Raw genomic sequence first — 25,945 nt, forward strand, 5'->3', positions numbered from 1 at the left:
CAAGCCTCTGTATAGAGGTCACTCCAACCCCAATTACAAGAAACACAAAACTAGAAAGTTCAGGGTGCCACAATCACTATAATAGTAATGTTATAAAAAAGGGATCTTGAAAAAGAAATATTAATGATGAGGTAAAAACCATGAAATGTATTAATTAATTAATTAAATATAAACAATCACAGCACAACATGTGTGCAGTATATCAAGAATATAAGCCACAATAGGCATGTGAACATGTTCTGTTAAAGCTGCTGTACCTAAGGGTCCTCTGTCTATTGTGGCTTTTATATTCTTGATATACTGCACATATGTTGTGCTGTGATTGTTTCATGTTAAATGTTCTGTTAAAGCTGCTGTACCTAAGGGTCCTCTGTCTATTGTGGCTTTTATATTCTTGATATACTGCACACATGTTGTGCTGTGATTGTTTATATTTAATTAATTAATTAATACATTTCATGGTTTTTACCTCATCATTAATATTTCTTTTTCAAGATCCCTTTTTTATAACATTACTATACATTACTATACTGTACTAAAATGCATGGGAGCTTCAACTAATATATTTTTCTTTACACTGTTCCTTCTCCAGTATCAATACTTTACCGCCCCCCACGCAGTGCTACTATCTCACCCCCTCCCCACCTCAGTGTCTACCGTTCATCAATTCTCCAACCCAGTGCCATAAATTCATCCCTCACTTAGGGCTACAATGTTATTCACCTTCCCATGAAATGTCACCATCATATCCCTACAACACACTAACATCTTCCCAGACCCCTCCCTGCTCCAATGCCACTAATTAAGTTATCTCCTCAAAATACCAGAGACACTAATTAATTTCCCTACTTCCCCAATGCTGCAAATTCCCTTCTCTCACTATCTCAGTATCATCACCTCATTCCCCAGTCCCCTGCATTTAAGGAGCTACTGTGCCGTGGTGCTTCAGTTGTGGTGGGTCTTTCTCCTCATATTTTGCTACAGTGCATTGTAGCCATATTTGGGAGGGCAACAAAGCATGCTATTGTTTCCTTGAGCCTTAACCAATAAGGTTCCAGTAAACAGTGATTCTGAGAGTGTGAAATGTATCACTCAACACAGCATATCCTTTGTGGCATTACATATTTCAACTTAAATCAAAGACATTCCTCATGCCACCTCTCACTACCTAGCAGAAATGTATCTGTCGCACACATGTCATTAATTTGGCATAACACTGGGCAGGGTAATGTAAAGGTACCAGATTCAGAACCCATTTAATTTGATTGGCATCCACAGCATAAAAAAAAAGTACACAAGTGCGCCTCCTGGAATTTGTCTTTTGTATAATTTAAATAGGTCTAGAAGTCACAGTGAATTTTAATATATCAGAGCGCTTAACAACACTTAGGTCTGAAATGGGGGGAACAAAGGAACCTAGTGTCTATCTCATAAAAATAATGATCAAATGATAGGATACGATGATGATTCTCCCTTCACAACATCTCAAAGCATAGTTAAAGTCAAAAAGAAGTTGAGCAATGTTTAGGTAATAAACCCCATGTCCCATGCATAGATAATATCAGAAATAAATAACAATGACACTTATGTTACCAATGGATGGCCATCCCAATCTCAGGGTTATATACTACATGAACAAAAATAGAAAATTAGCAATAGTAGTGCAGACCCGCACTTACATTTCTATCAAGATTTTTCATCTTTATTTTGTGTCTTAAAAAGTATGCTATTTTAATATAAGCTTACCGTCAATTATATTGGATCTAACTATATTTTGATCACTGTACGTGCATTCAATAATCTCCAGCGGATCTGCACTATTATTGCTTATTTTCTATTTTTTTCATGTACTATATAACCCTGAGATTGGGATTGCAATCCATTGGTAACATGTGTCATTGTTATTTTTTTCTTATATTATCTATGCATGTGGTATGGGGTTTTTCCACCTAAACATCGCTCCTATAAGTAACAGTGCCTAGAAACATTATGACTTTGCCCTCGGGAAAATATTCTGCTGACAACCGTGTGACTTAAACTCTTTCTTTAACTTATATAACTGTTTTTTTTTTTAACTCCAAGGTAAAAGATAAATCTTCTTCCTATGACAATCCCCTGCTAGACTGGAAAGTTACACTAAAATATAGCAAGACAAAACCAGACATTACTTCATACCTGATTATAGTGATAAAGAGGGATATAACCATCAGGAATATGAGAAATGTGCTTTGAATGGCAAACTGCTACGTACTCAGAGAAATCATGTTATAAAGTTTAGGTAATGTTGTACACCCAAATTGTCTCTATATCCTGTTGTGTTTATTGTATTACCTTAGTACCCATTGTCTTCTTCTTTAGATGTATTTATTTTTTGTGCAAAATATAATATAATAACCTGAATATGTGTAATGCTGCTAACAGTGTCATTTATTTTATTTATATGTTTTACGTTCTCATTACCCACTGAGTTACCTACGCTTCTTCTGTTTTCTCTGTCCCTGTCCAAATGGATTAAATTAAATTTCTCCTACCTATGTCTGACCTTCAAAATAGCTTGCTTAGTATGAAGGAGCATTGACAGTGTTGAAAAGAGATACATACTGTTTCCTGCAGCTTCATTGCCTTGTATAACAACTAGAGATGTAATGAATGTCTTGATCACCGGCTTATCTTACTCCCCTGTCAATTAGAAATACCTGCAGGAGTACAGGGGGTGCAATTTTTGGTTTCAATAGTGGAAAGAACGTTCACAGCGCTCCCCCTCCTGACAGTCATTTCATGCAGCATGGATGCATGGGAAAAGTATACATGGTAAAGGATCTTCTTCATGGTCTGACAGGAAGTGCTCACTTGGAGCAAGGACAGCTTCCTGTCAGACTGGGTAGAGGATACAAAAGATCCTCTACTACAGTCCACATGGCCACGCTACAAAATGGAGGTAATCAGGAGGAAAGAGGAAGAGACCACAAAGGGATACAGGAGTGAGGAAGAGACACACTCAGAGGCTGGGGAAGGGGAGAAAGAGACACACAAAATGGACTTTGGGAAAATATATACAAAAAGGGCTGTGGATCGAGAAAGTGATACACAAAAGGGACTTCAGGAAAAGATTTACAAAAAGGGCTGTGGATCGAGAAAGTGACACACAAAAGGGGCTCGAGAAAAAAAACATAGCAAAGGGACTGTGGAGGGAGAAAGAGCCACACAAAGGGACTGAGGAAGTGGAGAAAGAGACACTCAGTTGGGCTGGGGTGAAGAGACAGGCACAGGGGCTGGGGAAAGGGCAAAAGAGATAAACAAAGTGGCTATGAAACACACAGCAGCTGGGAAAGGGGAGACAGAGAAAGAGGGGAGAAAGAGACACACAGGAAAGTTGGGGAAGAGGAAAAGAAACACATAAAGGGGTTGTGGGTGAGTGAGAGACACACAAGGGGCAGTGGGGGAGTAAGAGACAAACAAATGGCTTGTGGGAAAGTAAGAGACACACAGGGTGACTCATTGGAAAGTAAGAGACGCACAAGGGGAGTTCTAAGAGACACACAAGGGGATGTAAGACACACAAAGGTGAAAAATGGGGGATAAGATAAACTAATAGGGGTGTGAGACAAAAAAGAGGGGAAAACGAACACAAAGAGGGTTAAGAAATCCAAGAGTTAGGTTAAGAGGCACACAGGGGAAGATGCAATTTTTTGGGAGGGGTGGGCAGAAAAATGCATTTTTGCCTGTGTAGCCAAAAATACTTACTCCGGTCTGATACTAGTCATTGTCTCCCGGGAAATATCCCAGTGGGTAAGTCTAGGCCTGGTAATCATTGATTTCATGGCCATCCACCAACTGAAACACAAACCCACACAATGCTAGGATAGTTAAGGCCCTCCACAATTCTTACCTGCTCTTGTAGTACTCTGACAACAGACATTACAATGCACAATTTGTGGCTTTTAATCATGTTGTGAGGCACCATGACAACTTCCCCTCTACCACATTTGTCATCAGACACCTGTCCCCATACCACTCTAAACTTATCTGCAGTTAGAATCTATAGTTACCAAGTCCCCATGTCTACTCTTCACTGTAGAAACACTTGCTGGTGAAAAATGTTATGTTCCTCTTCAGCATCAACCTCTGCCATCATCAGAGAACTGAAGAGAGCATTTTTTGTGTCTTTGATATTCCAAATGTTATTCTGATGCAGCTATATTGGCAGGAATGTATTCTCTACCGTCAACAGAACATGAAGCAGTGATATTTTATGTTAGGCACTAAAACAGACTATTGATGGTTAAACCAATAGGAAAACAATTGGAAAGAAGAAAACCATTACATTTCCTATTGTGAAATCCAACATGTCTTGCATTTCAGTGATCATAAAAACAGAAAAATTGCATTTCTGAGTTTCCTAAGCTAAAAACAGAAATAAAAAGTCATAATATGTGCATAATATAATTACCGAAATAGATACCGCACTCTCCTGGATCGATGGTGCAGCCGGGCCTGAGGTTGGCCGATCCTCACAATGTAATTTGCAGAAAAGTAATGATGGTCCAGGCACTCAAGTTAAATCTAGTGAGCAGATTTATAGAAGCAGATGAAAAAGCAACGTTTCGGCCCACAACAGGGACTTTGACAAATAAATCTGCTCACTGGATTTAACTTGAGTGCCTGGATCATCATTACTTTTCTGCAAATAATATGAGCACAGGTTGCATTTTATCACTACACTTGATCCTTCAGTGCTGCAGAAGCAACTGGAAAATACATCCCTCTACTGCATCTGTCCAAAATAAACTCAAAGATACAGTAAAAAAAACTAAACAAAAGTAACAATAAAAATAACGTCAGAAGTCACTGGGCCCCTCTATTAGCAGAGGAACACAAGACAAATTGAGGTCACTTTTTGTGACGGGGGTTTTCAGGGCTTCCATCAATTGTTGGGCTGCTCAGACCATGGATCTGAAACTCTGCTCTGAAATTCTTTAAATGTAATATATGGTCAAAGAATCATGGGAGTTGTAGTTATGCAACATCTGGGGAGGGGTAGAATTCGAGATCATTAATTGTATAAGGAGGTGAACTTGGCCTTTTGTAGCTCATGCTATTGGCAACCTTGATTTAAGTCTGTCAGAAGCTACTAAGGAGAAAAAGCAACATTACTATGCAATTTCTACTGTGTAATGGTCCAATGCATTTGCAGAATAATTGACCCAGCAACAAAAATATGGATTGGTGGGTGAAAAAATATACACAAGTAGCAGGACCCAAAAACAGGAAAAAATGTATAATAATACAATCTGTCACTGGATAGTTCCACTGCTTCCTCTTACCTGTTTGTGTGCATGATCGTAGGAGTTTATATGGTTATCAAATTGTTGATGCTTATGGTATTGTTTGTCACAGAGTTCACAGTAGAAATTAGCTTTATGAGATTCCAGAGCATTCGAGCTGGTGTTTTCCTTTTCTGCAAACTCCTTCAAGCAAAAAAAAATAAATAAAAAAAAAAAAAGACAATATAATTTATATGCTTATAACATTTTTATGGTCTGTCAACTTAAGAGAATGGAGTAACACTCTAAAGTCATTATGGAATATGTTTTACTTAATTTCATGTACTTCAGGTCCTTAATGGGAGTTCTCATTCACAATCTTTTAATTATCTACAAGAGAGCAGTGTTTAAAGGATGAGCTTAGGTTACTCTTTAAATTTAGAAGGTGTATATTTCTTAACGGGTTACGTTTATTTTTATACTTATGCAATAATTTACAAAATCTGAGCTTCAGCAATGTAGTGATTGATTTGATATAATTATTATTATTATTTTATTATTTATATAGTTTCAGCAAATTCCGTAGCGCTATACAATGGGATGCTTTCGAATGATTTTTCTGATAGCATTGAATCATTTGGAGAGCTTTAAATAAAGGCCATAGTCTGAGTTTGTAGAGCACGTAGTTTAAGAATTGCATTAAATATAAAACGTAACCTGTTATCTCTAGCTAGTCAGATTTCTTATAATTACCCTGTAAATGGTTGGATCCTTAAAAAACCTGGATGCATTAACTCTTAAAAAATGTATTTGTTCAATTGAAAAATGCATAAAAAGGTTTCATTTTAGGGTAGAATTGTGATTCAGTTTCAAACAAATTGCGATTTGTCTGAAATTTTCCTGATCGTCAATTAAACCGAATTCCGCACCTCCGTATTACCATATGAAACAAACAAAATGGGCAATGGAATAGCCATTTTGTTTCTTTCGTGATTTCGAGTAGTTAGAGGTCCATGATGCCATTAAAAGTAGGAGGAAAGGAGTAAAGCCCAATGTTTTTTTTTTCCATTACACTTACTGGGGCATTTTTGCGTTATTTCGTTTCATCCGAATAATCTTTCTTGAAAAAAGTGCATGGACAACATTCAGTCAGACCAGTCCGACCAAACCAAAAATGTGTTTGATTTTCTGATGTGCACTAATCTAAATTAGGGTGTGGTTATAAATTATTAAATTAATCTACTTGTTAGTGATCATCTAAGTCTCAACCCGATCCATAACCAGAGTGTGGAACAAATAATAATAATCTAAATATAGATTTGAAGTCTATAGATCAAAAAACACAAATTTTAATCAGGCCCAAATAAGATCCATACAGTGTTATTTACTAAAGTAAGAATTGCTGGAAATTCAAAGTAAAATCTAATCAAATTGCAAATTCAAGGCCAAAAATAGTCAAAATGAAAACTGAATTAAATATAATATTGACCTACATTTTATAATTCACTTTGAATTCCTGGCAATTGTTCCTTGTCACTTGAACACGTCAGTGAACAACCATGTATGCATCCAACATATTAAAAGACAAAATTCACTCCTGCCAACGCTTCCCGGTGTATTACATCGCACTTTTAACATGTGCTCATGAAAAACATAAAATAAATCATTTTCCTGTTTAATGGTTTGCAAACACACTTATGAATCAGTTATTATCATTTCATTATTAAAGAATTATTTTTCTCTAGCCACAAATAATATGTGTGTATGGACACAAAAAGCATGCATTCATGCAGTATGCACCAATCACTCGCTTGTCGCCGTAACCATTTAGACATCTCAAAACACAAACGAAAAATCTAAACATATCAATTTATTGTGATTTAAAGATTTAAAAACAGGTAGGCTAAAGACAATTTTTCTTTTAATATCCCTTCACAGCAGGTTTGAACTGATTATAGGAAATATAAAAATAATGTTTACGTATGTAAAAAATATGTTTGAGCACTGAGTCTTTGTGAAATCATTTAAACTAGACTTGTGCACTATTATGTAGATAAATTGACCTCTTTAGACAAGTTATGAAAAGCACAAATAGATCCTGCCCAAACGTGTTGTTTAATTTATTAAATGATTTATGATATATTTGTGTGACTGATGGTCTAGGTTTGATTAAGTATAGTACATAAACACCACTTAATTAGAACTGGTAATTTATAGATGTTATCCGTTTGGCAGTAGTACAGGCATTTATGCCAAATATAAAAAATAAGATATATGCTAATAAGTTCCATATAATTAACAACAAAAATAAATATGAACATCAAAGACATATGATGAGCGTCAGCTAAAAATAGACTATTTCATTTTTTATGACACAGCCATGTTACAGTGCTGTCGCCCACCTCATCTGTTCCCTATTAAGGGTTAACACGTGTATAGCAGTTTAGAAAAATACCTCGCTGTCTCAATAGAGATTTTTGAGTTTTTTTTACCTTGATGTGGCAGGTGAGTTTGCACTTAAATGGCCATTAGAAGGATACTAAAAAAAAATAAAACTCCAGTTGTGTAAATGTGCATTGGGATTTGGGATAGTGCACAAGTAATTCTTCTATTTGGTTTTCATTTTATGTATTGAGGCTGATGTGTACCATAGTCATTGCTGCTGCCCAGGAATAGTAGGAGTTTGAGCACAGGGCTTAATTTTGTATGTTTGTATATGATGAGCATCAGCTAAAAATAGCACTTAAGTACATCTACATAAGGCACTTATGTAGATACACTAAAAACACCATCTGCTTCATCCTAAACAGGACTTGCTAAAGGAAATGTAGGTGAATGGCACATTGAATTGATAAATTGAATGTGATAATGATGTTAAAGCAAAATGTATAGCTATTGTAGGTACAATTGATATGGTGTTCCTTGAGGCCTGCACATGTTGAGTGTTATTTTAAGGTCAAGAGAGGACACAAAAGGTATTCCTATCTCTTAGGTCATGGGAAATGTTTATGAAATGCATACACAAATTATCTAGATCAGCGGTTCCCAACCCGTGGTACGCGTACCCCCAGGGGTACAATTAAAAAAAAAATTGGTGTGATGCTGACCGCCGCACGGGCTGGAAACTGCTGCCTGAGTCGGATGGCCCATGCACTTTGGGCCACTCGATACACATGTGCCTTCAGGGCGACCGGACCCTGTGTTTCTGCAGCAAGAGCTGGGAGGAAGTAATAGCTTGTAACTACTTCCTCCCAGCTCGCACACAGAGCATGCTGAGAGGAGGGGGCGGGGCAGGTGGAGAAGACTGGAAGAGCAGCAGGACCCGTGATTTGTGAATCTGTATGTTTGTGTGTGTATCTGTATATCTGTGAGTCAGTATGTGTCAGTGTATCTGTATGTGTGCATCTGTATGGCAGTGTATGTGTCTATGTGTTGCTGCATATGTCACTGTATCTGTCAGTGTGTGTGTCAGTGTATCTGTATGTTTGTGTATCTGTATGCGTCAGTGTATGTGTCTGTGCATCAGTGTGTTTGTGTGTCAGTGTATGTGTCTGTGTGTCACTGTATGTGTCTATGTGTGTATGTGTATCTCAGGGCTCGACAAATCCCAGGCGCCATGGCGACTAGGAATTTTGTCCTGGCGCCTGGAATATGTCGACCCAGAGTGGCAAGGGAGAATGCAGGTGGCCAGACGTGGGATAGCAGAGGTGGCCGACCAGCCATCCATGGGAAAGTGGAGGCGGCTGGCCAGCCGTGCGAGAGCTGAGGCCCGTCTTGAGGAAGGGCAGAGATGGATCAGCGGCCACTGTGTGGAATAGACCTGAGGGCAGGGGAGTGAGCTGTCATCTTGCGTGTCCTTGCGCGTCCTGCATGGATGCCGGTAACTGGAATATTACATAATTCTGGCCCCCGGCATACTAAACTAAACAGTGCGCGACAGGGAGCAGAGCAGGGAGATGACAGCAGCCCCACCGGACCCCAGGGAAAGCCTATCCACTCCACCTCTCCAAAAGGTAGGGAGACAGGGTGGGTTTCAATCAGAATAATTTTAAAAATTCAACTTCTGAATGTGTGAGTGTGTATCTGTGTGTGTGTTTGTGTGTCTGTCTGAGATTTTGTGTGTGTGTCTGTCAGTGAGTTTGTGTGTTTGTGTCTGTCTGCAAGCTTGTGTATGTCTGTCTAAGAGTCTGTGTGTGTGCCTGTCTCATAGTGAGTGTCTGTTTAGGTTACTGGTCCCCCTCTGATTACAAGGTTATTTTACTTACCTGTTTTCCCACGCCGTGATGGTTTCGCTGTGGCTGAATCCGCCTCCTTGGCTGAGATAAACAATCTTGGTGATCTCAGCCAAGCACTGCTTTTCCATAGGAAAGCATTGGGAGGCTATTGGGCATGCACTAATCTGCATCTCCTCAAAGAGATGCATTGAATCAATGCGTCACTATGGGGAACATTCAGCACCTCCATGTCGAGTGTGGTTTGAGTGATGACCACTAGAGATGTTACTAAGCAGCAATGTAAACACTGTCTTTTCTCTGAAAAGGCAGTGTTTACATTGAAAAGCCTGACAGGACAAGCTATAGAAAGCAGAACCACTATATTAAGCTGCAGTGGTTCTGGTAACTATAGTGTTCATTTAAGAATTCTATTTTTGTCGCTGAAAATTAAGCTTTGTTAGTTAAAAAAAAATACTGGCTCCTAACTTTTTTAGACTGAAACCTAGCACATGGAGGAACTGACGTGTCCTGAATAAACAGAAGATAATTCTGAACTTCATAATCCACCATTTAGTAGACATGACTCCTATTAAGCATATGGTCCCCCTCCATATTTCTCCCCTCCCTCCCCCTTCTTAATCACATTATATCAAATAATGATCCAATATGAAGAATCATGAAACAATGCGAAACAGACATACTTTATTTTACAGAGAATCAAACTTGTTCGATATTGTGTTTTAGCCTAATTCAACAGGTGATACATAGTGATGTCGCGAACATAAAATTTTCGGTTCGCGAACGGCAAACGCGAACTTCCGCAAACGTTCGCGAACCGGCGAACCGGGCGAACCGCCATAGACTTCAATGGGCAGGCGCATTTTAAAACCCACAGGGACTCTTGCTGGCCACAATAGTGATGGGTATGGATTGACACCTGTCCTCAGAGACCCTGATACACACTGACACAGAGCAGAATAGGGACTGTTCCTCCTACATAGGGTCACTTGGCAGATATGTATTGACACCTGTCCTCAGGGACCCTGATACACACTGACCCAGAGCAGAATAGGGACTGTTCCCCCTACATAGGGTCACTTGGCAGATATGGATTGACACATATCCTAATGATCCCTGATACACACTGACACAGAGCAGAATAGGGACTGTTCCCCCTACATAGGGTCACTTGGCAGATATGGATTGACACCTATCCTAATGATCCCTGATACACACTGACACAGAGCAGAATAGGGACTGTCCCCCTACATAGGGTCACTTGGCAGATATGGATTGACACCTGTCCTCAGAGACCCTGATACACACTGACACAGAGCAGAATAGGGACTGTTCCCTCCTACATAGGGTCACTTGGCAGATATGGATTGACACCTGTCCTCAGGGACCCTGATACACACTGACACAGAGCAGAATAGGGACCGTTCCCCTACATGGGGTCACTTGGCAGATATGTATTGACACCTGTCCTCAGAGACCCTGATACACACTGACACAGAGCAGAATAGTGATTGTTCCCCCTACATAGGGTCACTTGGCAGATATGGATTGACACCTGTCCTCAGGGACCCTGATACACACTGACACAGAGCAGAATAGGGACTGTTCCTCCTATGTAGGGTCACTTGGCAGATATGGATTGACACCTGTCCTCAGAGACCCTGATACACACTGACACAGAGCAGAATAGGGACTGTTCCTCCTATGTAGGGTCACTTGGCAGATATGGATTGACACCTGTCCTCAGAGACCCTGATACACACTGACATAGAGCAGAATAGGGACTGTTCCCCCTACATAGGGTCACTTGGCAGATATGGATTGACACCTGTCCTCAGGGACCCTGATACACACTGTCACAGAGCAGCATAGGGACTGTTCCTCCTACATAGGGTCACTTGGCAGATATGGATTGACACCTGTCCTCAGAGACCCTGATACACACTGACACAGAGCAGAATAGGGACTTTTCCCCCTACATAGGGCCACTTGGCAGATATGGATTGACACCTGTCCTCAGAAACCCTGACACACACTGACACAGAGCAGAATAGGGACTGTTCCCCCTACATAGGGTCACTTGGCAGATATGGATTTGACACCTGTCCTCAGGGACCCTGATACACACTGACACAGAGCACAGAGCACTGACACAGAGCAGAATAGGAACTGTTCCTCCTATATAGGGTCACTTGGCAGATATGGATTGACACCTGTCCTCAGAGACCCTGATACACACTGACACAGAGCAGAATAGGGAATATTCACTAAATGCCAAACATTGTTATACAGGGGAATATTCAGTAAATAAGGATACAGGGGTAAGGGGGACCTACTGTCCTCCCCCCCAGCCCCCACCCCTGCGCCAAGTGGCTACTAAAAAAGACTGGACATACCTTGGATTGTTTATATTGCAAATGATATGCCATCATGGAGGTAATTCTCATTCCGGGGCTACCATACGGTCTCAAAGGCAACATGACCAAGCTGGCGAATTTCAACGTGTATAAACTGAAAAATTTAACATGCTATATTGTTGTAAAACCTGTACATAGGGGATACTGTTTTACACGTGAGACATCGCTGAATACAAATATGTGTATTTTATTGCAGTAAAAGCAAACAGTATTATGACATTCACAGTTAAAATGTCACGTAGAAAAAAAAAACTCTTATTTTCTCCCATTCTTTAATATTTTATTCATATTAAATTATGTTTCATACCTAAATAATTGATGTTAAATGAAAGCCCTGTTTCTACTGAATAAAGTGATATATAATAAGTGTGGGTGCACTTAATATGAAAGAGGTGAATTACGCTTGAACAGACATATAGTCAAATTCAAGATTTTGCTTACGTTTTGTTTTGATCACAATGTGTACATTTGGCTCAGTCAATAAGGGGTTAAAGTAGAATTTTTGGATAATCTGTTTTTGTTTAGATTTTCAAATGTGCGGATTATAGTTTAATATTTACATATAGTGTTGTGGATCAGGCATCAAATAGTGTTATTTGTATTACATATTTAGTATCCCAGGTAGAATTTTGGACATTGCAACAACATGATTTAGTATTGATTTAACAGAACAATAATTTGATTGTTTATTCACCTTATACTGTGAAGCTTAAAATGAATGTGACATATTTACTAACGAAACTGCTAACACTATAGCACTAAGCACAGTTCAGCAGAGTGATAAAGCAAATTAGTTTTGCATTGAGAATTTAATAAAGCAAATTTTTCAAGCTTTATTTTTTTACATTTTTTTTACATTTGCACTCACTTAATACAATGCTTAAACATATAGTTATAACACTCTGATCTAATTAAGTTTATGATAGGCACACTGTAAACATGTACACATTCACATATATATGTAAACAATGATTATGTGTATGTGTGCATACACGTATTGCCAATAGAATCTAGAATAACAGAATATCTATCTTATTTTTTTTATTTTCTTTGTGTATTTCTTTTTTTCTTCGCTCATTAAGCTAAAGAGCAAAAAGCCCAAGTCATTCATCGTCAACAGTGCTTACGGATAATGTTACAAATCTAAATTATTATCAAGTGTTATTCGTATCTGTATGACCTTGCTGACACATTTGTTCAAAATGTGCCTCTATATTTCATTGGGGTGATGTCAAGCATATACCGTCTTTCACCACGATTCAACAATATCCTTTATTTTAGGAAAATACCAGTGGGACAGTATTACCCGACAGTTCCAGAAAATGAAGTCTCCTTGACATACTGTGAGGATATGTAGCAAATTTTCTAAACTGCTTGAGGCAGGACAATGTACTAGACTGTTGATATTATACCGTATATGTGCTCCGAGAGATAAAGCCAGAACACTATAAATAAGTTAAACTGCCGTCTCCTCAGAATGACAATAGATATTAAATTGTTTCCTTGCTGTTGCCATTTATCATTTTTTCAAGTGATTGTGCCTGCATGTTGTTTCCAAGTAGGGAGTAAGGGAAAGATGCTACAGAATATAAGCTCAGCAGGGATTTTAAATTTCATTTTTCCCCAAGAATATCTCCCTGACTTGTTGGATTGAAGGTTCAAAGAAATAATCAATGGGAGTCTGAATTTCATGCTGGCAAAGTTGAAAATACAAATGTTTAAGAAATCAATGTTTTACAGTTAGGTCCATATATTTTTCATATAACTTTCCTTTAGGCAAAGTTTACTAAACACAGATTTATGATAAATTGAAAAACAAATATATGGAAGGTTTTGAGTTGAAAAATATCTTGAATGCCAACTCAAGAGAATTTACAATGACTCGCTATGGCATTAGAGAAAACCGCACAGTTGATGAAGAATTATTATATTTCATATTTTTCAAACATAGGCCTTTATTAAATATTTTTGGATAAGCTTTTCAAATGATTTTTTTTATTAACTTTTGAAATTATTTAATTCAAAAAATATTTTTAGATTTTTGATATATATGCTATATGTAATTGATTTTTTCATATATTAATATTTTTTTTTTTTATATGTTAATCCAAAATTATTACATTTTTTGAAAAGTTTAGCCAAAAATATTAAATCAGGCCTATATTTGAAAAATGCAAAATATAATTATTTACAAAGTGTGTGGTTTCTTCTAATGCCATAGCAGGTTACTGTAAATTGTTGTATTTTTCAAGATTATTATTCAAGATATTTTTCAACCATTAATTTGTTTTTCATAATTTATATTCAAAGATTTGCACATATAACACAAAAAATAAAATTTAATGTAGAAACAATACAATTAAATATAATAAGCTTTATGTAATGTTGGCATGGAGGACAATTGTCCTGCTTGGCATAGCTGCTACAGACTTAGTTAAACGTGACATGGTTTACTTTAAAGATGTATAGTTTATATGTAAATATATTGTGTAATGTGGTTGTGAGTTTATCTCATATATCATGTTTAAATATTTAGTCATTTTGCTTGCCTATTAATTAAATTATACATGATTAGATTCAGTTTATTTATTTTTTGTTTCATTACTAGCACACAATAAAGATGCATTTTCAACACTCATGCCTCCAGATGTATACATTTAAAATGCACACATCCATTACAAGATGCATACAAAAATCATACACTTTATATCATACACATAACAAACACTGTATATGTTTATGAACTAGTGCACTTTTGTTTTTTAAAACTTTATTCATGCAATTAAGGTACATTTATACAATCTACAAGTCAGAAACAAGTGACAGGTACACTAAACAATAACGTATATATAGAGTAGAAATTGCCCCATATTGTAAGGTACCAGCTTCAAGTAAAAAAAATGGTTTAAAAGGAAAAATCATAGACATTAAGGGAAGAAAAAACAAAGCTACAGAGAAGTACCTATAACCTATACATAGAAAGCAACCTTTTTACCTTTTCAATATTGTCTCTAAAGCAGGGCTCGAGTCCTGCAGGAACACGTGGGAACGGCGTGGGAACGGCACTTTTCCACAGTAGGAACATAGTTCCCTTTAGTGGTCCCTGCAGGACTTGTTTGCCCGCGAGGCTAGCAAGGCATTTGCTTTGTTTGCCTCGGGGCAGGCGGGCAGCGAGGGAGCGCTGATTTGAGAGCTCTCCCTTGCGCGCCGCAGAGTGATGCCAGGAGCCGGAATAGGACGTAGGAGGGAGTTGAGCAGGGAGCGCTCACAAATCAGCGCTCCCTCGCCGCTCGTCTGGACTTTAACCACCTGCCTGCCTGCACGCCTTCCTGCCCACACAGCCTGGCCAGCAGACCCACTGGACCCCAGGTAAATAATCCACCTAGCTCTCCCAAATGTAGGGAGGCCCTACAGCCCCCCCTACCCACTCACAGCCACCCACTTAAAGACTCCCTACTCACTTACAGACCCCCTACCCACCTCACAGCCCTCTACCCACCTCACATCCATTACCTTATCACAGCCCATCTACCTTCTCACAGCCCATCTACCTTCTCACAGCCTTCCTACCCACACCTTGTCACAGCCATCCCCACCCTGTCTCCCCACACACCGTCACAGCCCCCCCCACAAACCCTGTCACAGCCCCCTCACACACCCTGTCACCTCTCCACACACTCTGTCACTCCCCCCATACACGCACCCTATCGCCTCCCCACACACTCTATTACCCTCCCACACACACACACACTGTCACCCCCACACACACACTATCATTCCCATACACACACTGACACCCCCTCCATACAATATCACCATCCCAAATCACTTTCAGCCCCCACACACTTTCACCCCTTCACCCAGCAATATATATGCATACGAGTGTATACTTTTTTTAGGGGGAGGTGGATCTTGGGTGAGTTCCCACACTTTTTTCCCCAGGACTTGACCCTGCTCTAAAGTAGGACGAACAGAGTCCATCAGTTGGAGAGAGAAAAAAGATACACACAGAAATAGTAGTTCATGCAGTACTGTCTCTAGTGTAAATGATACATAATACCATGTTTCAGGCAAGATCAGGAGAACAGCTAATTAGTAAAGGCATGCATTGTGGGATGATTAAATAAGTAGGTTGTCTACATTAACCAAGGTGCAACATATTTCTCATTGGTCCATTTGAAAGTTGCCACCACAGACGCCATACAATTCATTTTTTCTACTCTTCTGAACCAGTGCAGGCTCCTCGGTGTATGCTGATGACCACCGTAGAGAAGAATCAGACTCATAGACATGGTCAAAAGATGTTTGATGAGACACTTTTTTTTTATTTCCATAAGGTAAGGTGATATGGTTGAGCAAAGCAGTTGCAGGTATCAAAGGGAATTCCAAATCAGTAAAGAGTTTAATCATATCAAAAATCTGTCTCCAGAATACAGAGATAATAGGAAGGTGCACCTGATTTGTATCATGGAGCCCTTATCTTGAGAACACCTCTGACAAGGGACGACAGTGCTAAAATAATTAGGGGACCTACAATGGCATGTCAAAATTCTATAACTGATTTCTTGGAACGTCAGATATATAGAGTTGTGGTATGAATCTGCCATTTTTCCTTCATATATGAGATACAGAGTGTTCTGTCCCCAGAACACCATATCCTTAGAGCAGAGGTTACCTCACCAAGTAAATTACATTTTGTGATAAAGTGAAGGCAGAGAGGCCATTTAACCCCAGGGGGAGTATATGTAGTTTGTGTGTTGCACAACACAAAGCTAGGTTTAGTTATGGGCCCCTGGGGTGGAGCATTTGGAGAGAAGGGTGGGCCAATGCTCCACTCCACAGTTTAGAGGTTTTCTTGGGAGACATAGATCCAGGTCAGGGTTTTTTGGACTGTCTCCAACCCACTGCTCAGCTGCAGATAATTAGCTGTAGCAGTGGGAATAAACCACTCCCTGCAAGGCAGGTACAAGGGGGGATTGTTGGCTTCCTCCCAGGAAGCAGGTAGGAGAGAGGCTGTTCTCTCCAGAGAGAGAGTCAAGGAGACTAGGCACTGGGAGTGCAGAAAGGGAAGCAGTTAAGGCTGGCGTGGAGCACTGGGAGTGCAAAAGAAAAGCAGTCAAGGCTGGTTTGGAGCACTGGGAGTGCAAAAGAAAAGCAGTCAATGCTGGTTTGGAGCACTGGGAGTGCAGAAAGGGAAGCAGTCAAGGCTGGCTTGGAGCACTGGGAGTGCTGAGAGCGGACAAAGAACTAGGTTGGTGAAACCAATATTGTTTGTTTTAGTTTAACCCCTGAGAGATAGGAAACCTAATGTTAGTTAGTGCTCAGACGAGCTAGGTTTTTGTTTATAGGGATTTGTGTTATATTTATGTTTTCATTTACTGCTGTCTCCTGTGTGGATTTACAAATAAAGTGCCTGGAGTATATGCAATTACAAGGACTGTGCCTGTTGTTTACCCTAGAGGACCGTGCTACCTGCTGACAAGGATCACAGTTTATACAGGGTGGAAATTACATGTGACAAATAAATGTCATCAACACAACAGTTCTCAAAAGTAGTTATGGGAACTGTTGCAATAAGATAATTTAAAGGGGCTGAGCATAACAAAATGTGATAGTTGGGGATAGCAACCGTGCTCAAGGAACCCCACAGACTGATCAGAGAGGCTAACAACTGAAGTTATTCTACAGAGAACCTCCTTCTCATTCCCCAGTTGGAAACGTCAGGTTATTAAAAATGGGGGAGAAAGGATTATGGACAGATGGCGTATTTGCATGCTGTGCCACAGCCAGACAAAACATATTGCATTGGAGTATGGCAATTTTACAAAAAGACTATAGACAGGAGGGTAGAGTATGGCTCAAATATCTCAGATATCTATATATTTTGGCATCAGAGTTATAGTGCCACTCCAACAGGCACAAAAGTTGGTTGGCTTGATAATATTTGGAGAAATAAGTGTGCCAGTCCACCTTGTGCTTTCGGTAGTTGGCTATTGCACTTGTTTAGAAATGTTTTACAAAACTATTACGAAAAATATTGTGTGTAACCATTCACATATGTAACATGATAGATTTGGGCTATAAATTGCTCGTCCTAAAATACGAGTGAAAAAAATACAGCGGATAAAATTAGATTAGATCACGAAAAATAACACAATGGACAAATGGATATCTTTATGAAAGATAAAAATAGTTCAAGGGATTCTGCAGGTACACAAACTGCATCGATTTTTCAGGGCATTATGCAAACAAATATATTTTTTATTTATTTCATCCTGCCAATTATTGTATCAGTAAATAGGAAATCACAAAAAAAACGCTACCTCTTTCTACAGATGTTCTCATAATGTTTGCATACTTATTACTAATCCAGTTGTAAAGTTCTTAATGTTAAATATTATGTATTTTGCAGAAAAACAAGTTACACACACACACAAAAAAATAATCAAAATATTAACAGTGTAACAGAAGACAGTGGTCAATTGAAGTAGGTTTTGTTGCAATACAAACAAAAAAAAAACTATTGATGGCTGCTGTTGCTGCTACTGAGAGGCTAAGTAACTAATCATATGTCAAGATTTTGTGTTATTTAAAAAAAAAAAAAAAAAAGCATCATTACCTGGATATAGACCCTTTAAACACGCTTTCAAAGGATTTCTGACACTACCTATTGATTTTGTATTTGGTCATCAGATCCTGGACACCCTTGAAGACTAGCCTACATATTGTCCTGCATTCTTAGGTTGTTGTCGGGTGGCAGCTTTAAGAGTGGAGCTGTTTCTTCCCAAATTTGCCTATCCATTGTTTTATACTGTTGAACAGGGCTAAACCTCTCACTAGGTTCTGAGTATAGGGAGTTATATGGGCAGAGTGCAACAAGTCAGAGGGCAGAGTCCAATTTTCTGGGGTTAGAGGCTAGATATCCACCATCTTTAAACATTACCAGCTGCCAGTGATGTGTAACATCATCCAGTAATCTGTTAAGAGAGGGTCGGGGTATTGGCCACTTCATGGACTATATTGTGGGCACTGTATCAGGGTATAAAAAAGCATAATTCTTTTTTAAAATTAATTTTATGCATTATTGATACAACTAACTAATAAGGGGTTGTAAATCCACCCAGTAGTGTACCTTTCAATTCATAATTTACCATTTATCATTATAGCACAGTTTGCCTTTTGAAAATAAATCAATCAGATGCAGTCTTAGAATTTCTATGGATTTCTTCGTCAGACTAGTTATCTTCTTGTTTTCGGTTCTCTGCAAGTTTTATGAGTTGAAACTCTACTGCTATAAAATAAGAGCTCTATATTTTCAATAATTCCAAAGATCTGCCTTCTGGTGAGTTATATATCAGAGGCTTTATTTGTTTATATTGGCATGTATACTGCAACATCCATTTATCAAGCATTCTAAAAAATGATTTAATTCTGACTTATAGAAAATATTGCTTATTATTCCAATACACATAGCTTTTGAGATTTCAAAATAACAGTTATGCTCTCTCACTGGTGTAAAATAATGTTTTCATATTGGATATTTTATGACTTCTATGATAAATCTGCACATAACAAATATTCTCATTTGCATTTCTTTTAAAATGTTAAACAAGGGAAAATGTGCTGCAGTATTACATCTAAGCTGTGGTATCCCAAGTGATGATGAGTTAGGTTACTCATTTTAGGATATTAGGCTTATATTTAATTAAATGCCACTTGTTTGTGAGTCGTATGGAATTTGAACCAATGTAAAAAACAATTTGTCTCTACACTGAATGCATTTACTGACTTGTCTTTTTCACAACTTTTTTTCTTCTTTTTTTTTACTTCAGACTCATTTAACAGACTCTCTTTAGTTATTTAAATTCTTTGTGCCTTATTGCTATTGGAAACTGCAGCATTTTCTATATAATTATACTATAAACATACATTAAAATGCATGCCATTGTGTCTCTTGTTTTCATCTGTAGTAAAGTTTTGAAGATATTTAAAGACTACATTTTCATATTACATCATATTTACCAATGCAAAATTTATCCTGATGGCCGTGTCTGGCTGCCGGGGAAGATGGCCACATAACCGCTCGGCTCCTTGTGGCACACACCAAAACGCTCACCTCCAACTGTACCAGACAAGCATGGGGCGCACCAAACGCTCATCAAAACCCTCCAGTACCCCAAAACCAACCAGGTCAGGAGTGGAACAGTCGATACGCACCTACTTAACGACGCCAAGAGACCTCGCGTCCCAGCCCGATATGGAGGTCCTCAGCCCAACTCCGGGATCACAACCCGCGACACCCACGAGGTTCTCGCCAGCCTCATCCCACGCATCAGAGGCACAGACGGCGCTAACCGGGGAGTTACGTGCCATACTCCCAAACCTCCTTACCAAGGCTGACTTTGAGGCCTTCTACGACTGTCTGAGCCGTGGGTCCGTGTAACGTTTAGTAGGGAACCTTAACACATAGACAGGACAGAGTAGAGAGAATTGCAATACCGATCCTTAGAATGGTCGGATTGTGCAAAAAGGGATAGTCAAAACACGGGTCGAGATCAAGGGAAACAGAGAGATGGAATAATGAGAGACAAAGCCAAATATCAGTAACCAAGAAATCCAAATAACAAGTGCAACTCTCAATGGTAAACCAAAGACCACAACAGGGCACTGAGGCAAGGGAGGGGTTTGCTCATATACACAAAGGGTGTGTCTGATTGGCTAACCTCCAATTAGTGTTTACCACAACAAGTGGGAGGAGTTTCTTCCCTCCCTTGTGGTCTCTGAGGTCATCACTGTATGCCGGATTACATGACCGGGTGCAGAACTCATAAAAGGAAGCTGCTCTGGAGCGTGCAGCGTCAGACACACTGCCAGTCTGGAGACAGGGACCAGATGATGACACTTGCTGTGGTGAGGTAAGCAAGGTCAATGCGAGCAGTGCAGGGGCAGGGGATCTGACAGTCCAAGAAGAAATTGCTCAGGTACTATGGTAAATATGGACGCCAGAGTCACTATTACTGAGATCGAGAACAGGACTCTCCGCACCAAACTAAACGCAACCCATGAGGCAGTGACCGGCTGCGAGTCAAGCATGGCCCACTTAACAACCTGGGTGGATGACCTGGATAATAGGGGCCACAGAATAAACCTCTGAGTCAGGGTAGTGAGAGAGTGGCCCGGCGGAAAACATACCAGAGCTCCTGCGCACAATCTTTGGCTACTTGTTGGGAGGCCAACAGTTCCCCAGACTAGGCCTAGTCAGGTTACACCGTACGCTGCACCCGCCACCTGCATCAGGAGACCACCCCAGAGATATCGTATGCTGCCTAGAAAAACCCTCGACACTCGAAACCCACCCCTTCTTGCCTGGCAACGTAGACCACAAGACACCACAGGACAACCCCTGACAGAACACACTACCAATAGATAGAGGACAAATCACAGGTGGCACCCAGTAAACCCTGAGACACGACAAACGCCACCCAAACTTAATCACCTACCAAAATAACCACACAGCAACAACAGAATGATACACCACTCAATACTACACGAAAAAACTGACGCATGCCCAAACCCACCTCACTGACAATAAGCTTAATAATCAACATGCCGAAAAAGAGCTGTAAAATAAGTACTGAGCATGCGCACACTCCCCTGCGTGGGAAACTCATTAAATATGCCGATCTTAACAAGAACAGAGATCACACATTATAACCCTTTGCGAAGGCAAATGTCAAAATGCCACTGTTATATTGATTCTGCATTTAATATGGCTCGTCCAATATGCATCCCTGCATGGGTAAACTGTTCCTTATATTGAAATGAAAGTTAAGTGGAGCAAAAGTAGAAAAAAAAGAAATAAGGAGACAGTTTACTGCTTAAATGCAGTAAAGTTAAATGGGTAGAGAGGAACCTATTAACCTATAGTTAAGAATATAAAAGATTAGAATCCTCTCTCTTCTAATCTTTTATGTTCCTTATATTGACCTCAATAAAAAAACGGATTAAATACAAAATTTATCCTGGTGCTTTGGAGGTTGATCAAGTCTCATGACATTTAAATGTTGATCAATTTTAAGAAGAAAATGAATTTTCATATAATTTCAAATATCACTAGGCCATTTTTTTAATAACCAACATGGAATGAAATTGGTAGATATTGTAAAAGCTTCATCTCATTGACGGGGTTAATGTAAAACAAAAGTCACCAGTATCCCCTCGATAGTAGCCTTTCTCGAACTAAAAAAAAATCAGCATTTGCCGAGCAGCAATGGATGGCACTGACTGGCTGCAAAGAGTCAGGTGAACACTTTCAGTCTATCATAGCTATCAATTACTGGTATAAATTGGTATGACCAAGGGGCTGAGATGTTGTTAACCTTGGACCCGTGGACCCTTGAAGAGAGGGACTTGGCCAAGGGGTTTGAGGTATAATAATTAATTTAATGTGATGGAATGATTATAATGTCTAGATCTACACTAGCCATCTCCTAAATCATTTTGTTGTTTAATTCAAATGTGCATGCTCTGTACTCAATTTTCCTACTCAATTGTCACCTCCAAACCACCAGTCATTATGCAACACATAATTTGAAGTTAGTTAGCCGCTACAGACTATTAACATTTATTATTAGAGTTGAGCAAACCCGAACTGAAAAGTTCGGGTTCGTACCGAACATTACGTTCTTTGGACCCCGGACCCGAACACAGACATATATCACTGTATGTTCGGGTTGGAGTTCGGAGTTCCGTGATTTAATGACGCGTTTTGAAAGGCCGCAGGGCAGCAAATAACAAGAGTTTGACTCGTGTGCCCTTAGAAGCCATCACAGCCATGCCTACTAATGGCATGGCTGTGATTGGCCAGTGCAGCATGTGACCCAGCTAGTAGGGGCATGTCTATTAAACAGTGGCTGCTCACTGTTAAAAAAACAAAAAAATTCCCCCCTCCTGAGCCCCCACCCGCGATGTGCGAGTGGGGGCTTTTAAACTAAAGGTGGGACCTATTGCCCACCCGGCCCCCACCCCTGAGCGGTGGGTGGGGGCCCTAAATAACAATAAGGGAGGGACCTACTGTCCTTCCCCGCGGCCCCCAACTCTGAGCAGTGGGTGGGGGCCATAAATAACAATAGGGGGGGGACCGCTCAAAGGTGGGGGCCGGGGGGAGGACATTAGGTCCCCCTTATTGTTATTTAGGGCCCCCACCCGCCACGCAAGGGTGGAGGCCGGGGGGAGGACCTTAGGTCCCCCCTTATTGTTATTTAGGGCCCCTCCTGTTGTGCAGGGTGGGGTCCGGGGGAGGACATTAGGTCCCCCCCCAATTTTTATTTATGGCCCCCACCCACCGCTCAGGAATGCGTGCCAGGGGGAGGACATTAGGTACCCCCCAATTTTTATTTATGGCCCCCACCCACCACTCAGGGGTGGGGGTCGGGGGGGTCGGACATTAGGTCCTCCCCCTTATTGCAATTTAGGGTCCCCACCCGCTGTGCAGGGTGGGGGCCGTGGGGGAGGACATTAGGTCCCCCCCCAAATTTTTATTTATGGCCCCCACCCACCGCTCAGGGGTGGGGGTCGGGGGGAGAATAGTACGTCCCCTCCCCCCAATTTTTATTTATGGTCCCCACCTACCGCTCAGGGGTGGGGTCAGGGGGGAGGACAGTAGGTCCCCCTTATTTTTATTTAGGGTCCCCACCCACCGCGCAGGGGTGGGGGCCGGGGGGTGGACATTAGGTCTCCCCTTATTGTTAATTAGGGCCCCCACCCACCGCGCAGGGGTGGGGGCAGGGGGAGGACAGTAGGTCCCCCCGCCACATTCTTTCTTAGGGCCCCCATGCGTCGCACAGGGGTGGGGGCAACAGGTTTATTTTTTGCTTTTTTTATAGTGAGCAGCCACTGGCAGTATAGCGAGTAGGGGCTGAATTTACTAATACTAAGTAATCTTCACTTAGTATTAGTAAATGTGGCTGAAAGACCAATTTAGGTGATCAATTTAGGTCTTTCAGCCTTTTGGTAGATATCTCCCTAATACCGTGTGAATTAGTGAGTTATCTACTAAGCGCCTGCTTATTTTATGTAATTTTTTAAGTGATTTCCCTATCCACATTTGTTTGCAGGGCACTTGTCCTACTCTTACCCCCCATTTTACTTCCTCTTGCAGCCCTCTAGTCCTTTACAGGAGTTTTCTAGAGGCATTTTTGTGGGCAAATGTTCGGGTACCCATTGACTTCAATGGGTTTCGGGTTCGGGGTCAAGTTCGGGGTCAAGTTCGAGCCCGAACCCGGACTGAACATCCAGGTGTCCGCTCAACTCTATTGATTATCTTAAATTTCACTTTACTCAAAAACATAAAATAACCCTAATTACTTTTTAGTCTGGTAACCTATTTCCCCATCCTAAAAAACAACAACCAATATCCTCTCATATCATACGAATGGATTTTCGGGCAAAAATATGCATTTTTGTCCAGTAGGCCGAATATCAAATAACGAATGGGGAGCTGAACAAATTGATAAATGAATAGTTGCCAAATGGAATTCTTCCATGTGCCAATAGTTTTTTTTGTTAATGTGCAAGTCATGTTCAGCCTTTTGTATTACAAGGTCTGTAATTCAAAAGGCCGAGTGCTTCATCCGAATGCACAAATGGCTAATTCTTTCGGTCCACTTTCATTCTTTCTGCTCACTCCCATCATTTGGATGACTCATTTGGCATTTTGAATTACAGACAGACAGTGTACTGTCTGGTACTGTATGTATTACAAACTGCCAATCAAGTCACCTGAATGCACAAATGGCTCTAATTTTTGGTGCTCATCATTATTATTATTATGATTTTATTATCTATAGAGTGCCAGCAAAATTCCGTAGCGCTCTACAATGTGTGGACTAACAGACACGTAATCATTCGTTAGTTCTGCTCATTCTCATATATTTATTTTTACAGGAATTATGCAAGTGAGCCAAATGATTGTTCTCGCACAGTACAAATGAGCCATTCGTGCATTTGGTTGAAGCATTCAACCGTTTTCAACACATTGCTTTAGCATAAGAACATGGGAAGGGAGAGTGAAATGAATAGAGGGTTCGCTGAAACAAAAATAATGTCTGAGTTTTGTCCAAAAACAAATGAGTCTATGTACGAATTTTTCGTATTTGGACGAAATTAAAATATTCCCAGTGCCTAAGTTTAATATTTTCTCAATTCTTCCATTAAAGGTACACTCTAGGCAACAAGACCACTTCATCTCAATACAGTGGTCAGTGTGCCATGCCCCCTCCCTGTTTAAACTCTTCAAAACTCTGCCTATCATATTGTGGACAGTATTAGGGTATAGAGACACAGCTACATAGCTAATATACATTGATAGTGCTAATGCTTCTACTAGGATCCAACTTTAAAAAGTTACTCTGTTACACTGTGACTATCACTCTGATGGACCGCTGGCACTCCGACTGAGTACCTCCGCCAATCGATGCGCCTAGTGCTCGCTGAGGCCTCCAAGCACTCCAACCGACACCATCAGCACTGCAGACCCCACTTCCAGCAATGCAGCTGCGCCGGGGTCTCGCAGTCTCCACCCACCCTGTTCCCAAGGCCAGGGTCCAGCTTCCAGTGGGTGATCCTCTCTTTTTCCAGAGAGCAGAAACAGGAAGAAGCTCTTAGCAGAGCTTAGTCATCATACCCTAGGGAGTATAGTGATTATAGCAATCCCCAGAGTGTAGTTCTCCAATCCCCCAAACATGAGCCAAGGCTTCAGGAAAGGTACAAGATGATCTGATTTTAATGACCATACACTGGCTTTTATGCAAGTCCCCATGCAGGGGACATCCCACAGTACAACCAATCATTTACAGGAAAACCGTAAAACACACCCAGCACCAACATACAATCCCTCCCCTCTGCCTGTGATATAATTACTGAACACAATGGGTTAATGTAATTTATCACAGGCAGGGAAAATACACGTTTTATACATATACTGTAACTTTCAAAATATGCATCATATTCACATAAATTCAGAATCAGCATA

The 25,945-nt window shown here is 40.3% G+C and overlaps 1 protein-coding gene across 1 annotated transcript in view; it reads right to left on the reverse strand.

Moving 5' to 3' along the window:
- ZNF804A (zinc finger protein 804A) overlaps positions 1 to 25,945 on the reverse strand; it is a 190,098-nt gene that overhangs the window by 14,629 nt on the left and 149,524 nt on the right. The window contains exon 2 of the mRNA XM_063429430.1: positions 5,325 to 5,468. Within this exon, the coding sequence (XP_063285500.1) occupies positions 5,325 to 5,468 (144 nt within the window). The remainder of the gene's footprint in view (positions 1 to 5,324; positions 5,469 to 25,945) is intronic.

Source organism: Pelobates fuscus, chromosome 8, assembly GCF_036172605.1.
Source record: "Pelobates fuscus isolate aPelFus1 chromosome 8, aPelFus1.pri, whole genome shotgun sequence".
Classification (NCBI taxonomy): Eukaryota; Metazoa; Chordata; class Amphibia; order Anura; family Pelobatidae; genus Pelobates; species Pelobates fuscus.